Here is a 6,000-nt window from a genome sequence, read left to right as displayed (position 1 = left end):
TTCTGTCAGAACAAGTACCACCCACAACACGTTCAACATCCAGCATCCAATAAAATCACTTCCCTAAGCATAAAGTCACTACATCCTCGTATCACCGCTCTCCCATTTCTCATATTCTCGCTTGAACAGGCGTCACAAAGCTTGCAACGGCTTTTGTGTCAGGACAAATTCAGCGCAGAACTTGAACAATCCAGTCAACACTTTGTTCCACTTTTATTCTCGTTCCACATCCTCAGTCACAGGGTACAGCACGCCCATCTCGTTCCCTTTCTTGGCACTCGACAATGTCTGGCAAGACCATCGAGCAAAGTCGTCATGTCTGGCACATTGACCTCCTTTCCATGAAGCCCTGCGAGGCACTTCACCGTTTCTCCTTTTTCAACCCCTTCGACCCACCACTGAAACACCTACATTCAGTTCCCCCAATACTGCCGGTGCGACCTTGGCACTCCGGACTTCATGTCTTGATTTCATACGAAATGTCGGGAAAATGTCACCTCGCTGTCTGATCATCTTCGGCTCTCAACAAAACACTTGCATCTACCAAGCACTTTGAAGGCTCTCCACAATCTTCATCTGTGACTCTACCACGATCTCGGCACAGTTCACGCTTTGGGCCTCCTAGGCTTCAATCCACACACACAGCGTATCCTCTACAACGCCCTCCAACGAGATTGTCTGATATTTTGCGACACACAAGGGTCGTCAACTGGCTGACACTCCACGTCTCTGACTACAAGACATGCTGTCCTCTACCACCACCCCTAAGACCAGCATTTCCACACACACGTCTTCAGTCTCCATCAAAGACCATGTCAATCATTATGGTTACCGCCACAGGAATTTTTGCCACATGGAGTTCATGAACAGGGCTTCCACAACGAACGTGTCCACGGCCGAGACTTTGACGGTCACTCAGTTGACAACCGCATTAGATGTTCTTCTTCAATGGTGCCTTCGACCAGAGATACCATTCACCAAAGGTGACCTCCGCCATAAGGTTGCTTTTCTCCCACAAGTGCCTTTCACAGAGATGATCGCAAGCAGAGATGACCTTCGCCAGACGTCTTGTACTTAGTCGTAGAAATAATGAGATTGGGATTCTTTTCCAATTTTGGTAACTTGTCTGCAGACACTCACAGCACACTGTATCCTATCTTTGCAATGGAGGTCTTTCTATCGTCCCCGACAGACTCCATCTTACTGAGCTCTACCCTTCGTCAACCAGGTACTAACCAGGCTATCTGTGCGTCATTGACGTGTCCATGACAAGACAGTATCTTTCGACAACATCAAGCACCAGCTCCTTCTTCGGTCGTACTAATCACCAGCAGTGGAGGGCGTCAGCCTTATGATCGGCATACAAGCACATGAAAATGTAAAATGAGACGACGAGTAAGTTTGACCGGTAGGAAGAGACAACGTCCATTCACCTCCATCTAAAACATGTAGAGCTCTCATGAGGGCCCTTCCGGCTACCAAGTCATCATACTCCTCATCCCAATGCATGCCGATTTTCCGGGTTGTTGCATTGCGATGACAACGGGGCCATATCGCCAGCTGTCGAGCGAGTCCAGCTCGATCCGAAGCTTGCATATCGGAGACGTCGAACCGAGGATCATGGGGCAGTGTCGCTGCCCAGTGATAAATGTCATTGCACACTGCTGTATTGTGAATAGTGTATTGTGAATAGTGCTTGGTGTTTACACCTTCTCCTTTATAGAAAATGATCAAGCATGCACCATCATTCAGTGGGAACGACCACCGCCAACACATTGAACAAGCCGAAAATAAATGCCCTGCGGCCATGAAACCTACTGTCCTTGTCGAGCACGAGCTCGGGCCGTTGTTGGGATTTCTCTGGGCTGTGCACAGTACACACGCACACATGTCCAATGGGAGGATTTCATTGCAATTTCATATCTCTTCCACGATGGCACGGGGCATTTAGACCTGGGTGCTGCGCATCGCATGTCCGTGGTGTCTTGCAGGATTTTTCGCACGAAAAGCGAACTTGTCGAGTAGATAGACATGGAGATGGGGAAAACATCTACGCAAAAGGGTCCACCACGAAGCCGCTGGTTTTCGCCTTCTAGGCTCTGAGCAGACGTCAAGCCACCCCTCGAAGAAGTGAAGCGCCTTGCTCAGCTTGCGGTCAACAACTTGAATTCTCTCCAGTATTGTGCTTGACGCTGTTTTACCCTTTCTTTTGATTTGGACATATGATCAGATTGTGGTCTGGAAGGGAGATGGAGATCAGTGATTGGATGGGGGCAAATCATTCGGGCAGCCTTGATTCTTAAATCGACCCCCGGTCCAACCGGATGAGCAGACCATCTTGTTTGCTTTGGGGGCGTGGTTGCGGAGACTTTAGGCAGCCACGACATACGACTCACGAGTTCTGTGACGGCCGGTGCGTCGGGGGTGGAATGCACTGCACTGCGGAGGCGGATGCAGATGCAAAAACAAATGCGAATGCGAATGCGACCGAAGTACTGCCGAGGGTTCGAAGTTGTGAATGCACGATGAGAAAAAACAAAATTGGATGAAAGTCCGATCATGTTCCATCCTTGTATTCAGGGTGGCGTGGTCCAGCAGGGTCAGCGGGCGGAATCACCGCCAACGCATGACTATCCAACCTCAAGCTGATGATGGTTCGGTCGGGGCAGAGGCAGATTCCTCGGTGTTTCATCTTCATCCAGCGACCGGACGGGGCACGGGACGGCACGACCTTTGCCATTTCGGGAAAATTCACGGCTCGCGCAGTGTCAAGTTGCCAAGAACACGTGATCTGAGCATGACTCGCGGGGGTGTCATGGTGTCCAGACCGCCGGGCTGAGACGATCCTTTGTGGCTCTACCGTAGGCATTTCGAGAGAAATGTGAGGGAAGTCAAGTGATGTACATCCTGACTGCAAGGGCGTCATGTCCATTCCTTCAGGTCTCCCGCCGGACCAATGTTCTCGTCGTGATTCGGGCCGGTAGAGTGATGCGATACAAAGTCCATTCGGATGCCTGATGGGCTTGGATCTTGGCGGGGAGAACAAGGGTTCAGATGAATTGGGGGGGGGGGACTGGGGGACTGGTGGAGGGAGAGAGACACAGCCCCGGCCGCTTGGATTGCGAGCGCGACTTTGATGTCTTGGCAAAGAGAAACCAAGCCTTTCCCTGGGATGGGTTGCGATCAAAATATACGTCCGATAACTCCAGCACACTAGTCCGACGCCAACTGGCCAACTGGCCAACTCGCTATTCCTGGTATCATGCATTCTGCAGGGCGGAGCAGTGCTTACCTAGGGCTGATTGCTTACAGACCAGGGCTGATTGCTTACAGACCAGGGCTGATTGCTTACAGACCAGGGCAGACCTCAGCCGTATGACCGGTGGAAACCTCAGTCCCCAGACTCTTCGGCTGAAACGGCCCGCTCGTCCCTAACGGTCGGGCCGAGGAGTTGTGACGGCGGAGAAATGAAGGTGCCTAGCTGATGCGTCTCATGCATGTCATGTAGGCCTTGTCCAAGTCTGGCCGTCCCTAGGTAGGTAAGTCTATGTTATTCTCAGTCTGCACGTCGAGTCGGAGTCTAGACTTGCGGGAGGAACTCCGTGAGAATATGGGAGTCGGGGGATGAGAGAGCCAAAGTAAGCGTAGGCAGCCAGGATATGTGACACCTCCGCTTGCCCGCGATCCCCAAACGGAGCGCCTGCAGTCTCGCTTGAAGAAACGATTCTTCCAGGGGCTGGAATAGCCGACGGTAAAGGGCTCTCACTTGCGGGATTGGTGGTTCGGACAATTTTGTTCATCGAAAGGATGACCAAGGAAAAGAACGGGTGTGCCCTGGTAGGTGTCAGTGAGATTCGAGTTTCAAGATCTTGACAAGTCGATCTGACCTGATCTAAGCTGATCGAGTCTGATCGAGTCTGATCTGACCGGATCCGACCGCCGCATTCATGCTATACTTTCTTTTTCGGTCGGTTCGAGGAATCTCAAATCCGTGGCTATGGGGAGCTGTGACACCATTGCCGAAGCACCGTTTATCGCTCTCGTTTAGAAGCTTCTCAATTGACTCTCTGCCTTGGAGGGACCATTCTGTGCACTGCGCATTTACCACATCCAGCATGTTGTAGACTTTGCTGGGTCGGGAAGCTTGCTGCCTCAGGCCACCGCAGCCTTTGTCCAGGGGTGCTTCGAGATAAACATACCAAGGCGAGACTAACGAGGCTTGTGTGAAATCTTAAAAAACTCAATGATCCCCAACCAGAAACGTCGGCGCATCTGACCAAAAAGGCACGACCTCCGACAGGATGACTTCAGACCAGACCAGACCAGGCCAGACCCTTGCTTTTTGTCTTCCGGCTGGACTGCTGCAGCGGTCCTGACTTCTGACAGGGATAAGTGGGGAGGTGCAACTTAACGTTTGGGCTGCGGTCGACTGGCTGGCACAGCGCTCAGGCACCAGCATTTCTTCCCACTTGGGGCTCCAAGGTGGGCGGTTGCTACATGTACTATGCTTTTTCAGTGGCTCCTACGATGATTTTCGCACACGGACCCTTTGCTCTTGTGAGAGATGATGTCGAGTATTGGTCATCCCCGGTAGATCCTGTTGATGTGGAGAGGTGCTTTCGTTCAAGGGACATGGGATTCGGTAGAGAGCACAGTTTAGTTGGTCCAGGGAGAAGGATCCATGATGAAGCACATAATGACACTATGGTACTTAATTCCACGAATCCCTTTTTCGGGTACCCTCGTCCCATCTTTCTGCTAAAGATGCCGTGGCTGCTTTTTCCCGGCTCAACCGGGGAGTACTGACAGCACTGTATAATGTACAACTGTATCCTGTGGATTGTGTAGTGTCACTGTCAACTTTCAAGGGTCAAGTGTGTAGACCAGAGTGGATAGTGTAGACAGTATATACTATACTGTATACAGTGTATACTGTATAGTGGATAGTGTACACTCAGATACTTTAATCGGTATAGCAGTCTGGTTCATTGGAGGCACTTCACAAAATGAAGCTTCCCGGGGTCGGACCTCCACTGACGCTTGACCCTGCAAATCGCTCCCCGTCCCACGATGATCATGATGCTTTTCACGGTCGCGCCGGGAGGTTCTACTTCTGGGCTCGCCTGTACGAAAGCACCAATCATCCCCACTGGTGGTGTGTTGCGTTTGAGTAAAAGGAGGGTCAGAGCTGTTGAACCTCGTCTCGGGCGCCCGATCATGTACCATAACCAACCAGCCATCATTGGTCTGCCAGGGTTTCTTCATCAGTGGTAGACAGGCGGGGGTCCACCTCCTGCAGTGTGGTTGGAGGAGTCTTAGCCTGACAGGGAACGCAAATTAGTCAAGTCCTGGTGAAGAAGGGAAAGGCTGCAGTATACAACTCTCTCTGTCGAGTGGACTTGGCTTCCGCCATGAGATGATAGTTGCAGTTCTTCGACATCCACTCATGGAGTCGGAAAGAGCAAGAGATGAGTGCCAAGAGTCATACTGATGGCTCGCTGGGCTCAACAGTTCGCAGAGCAGATCGACCACTCTGTTGGTATTTTACTAATGTAATTACTCTGTCGAGAGATTGGGGAGGATCAAACTTTGGTGCGCACGACCAATCGTCGGGACTCGCTCTGGGAAAGTTCAGAGGTCAGTATGACGCCCTTATGAGTCGGGCACCCTTTTCCACTAACAGAGCGATACCCAAAGTGATGTAGAGAGAGGAGAAACTCTTTCTTCTTCCTTTCCCGCTCGGGGGAGGTCAAGTGGACGGAGCTTACTACCCTTCCGCCATGTAGACTCGATGATACTGATTCCAATGGTCTACTGTAAGCGCCTGCCAAAACATCGTCTCCCGGACTCGAAAGAGGTTGCCTAGTATGAGCATGTCCGATCACTCGGCGAGGCTAACAAAGACATGCGTTATTGAAATCAAGTAAGAATAAACGCACTGGCAAAGGCCGGATCCAAAAATAAGATCTCCCTTTCAGTCTTGTTCCGAACTTCCGAAGT

The 6,000-nt window shown here is 51.2% G+C and overlaps 1 protein-coding gene across 1 annotated transcript; it reads right to left on the bottom strand.

The window, feature by feature from the left end:
* Nucleotides 1–2,557: 2,557 nt before the first annotated feature.
* Nucleotides 2,558–2,740, bottom strand: N7539_008194 (uncharacterized protein; the record flags this gene model as incomplete). The annotated part of the gene is made up of 1 exon (XM_056937794.1): nucleotides 2,558–2,740. One exon carries the CDS (start codon nucleotides 2,738–2,740, stop codon nucleotides 2,558–2,560), a length of 183 nt encoding a protein of 60 aa, XP_056786886.1.
* Nucleotides 2,741–6,000: the final 3,260 nt, after the last annotated feature.

Source organism: Penicillium diatomitis (genome assembly GCF_028827545.1).
Source record: "Penicillium diatomitis strain IBT 30728 chromosome Unknown utg000012l_segment0_segment0, whole genome shotgun sequence".
NCBI lineage: Eukaryota > Fungi > Ascomycota > Eurotiomycetes > Eurotiales > Aspergillaceae > Penicillium > Penicillium diatomitis.
This window is presented reverse-complemented; position numbering and strand designations above follow the sequence as displayed.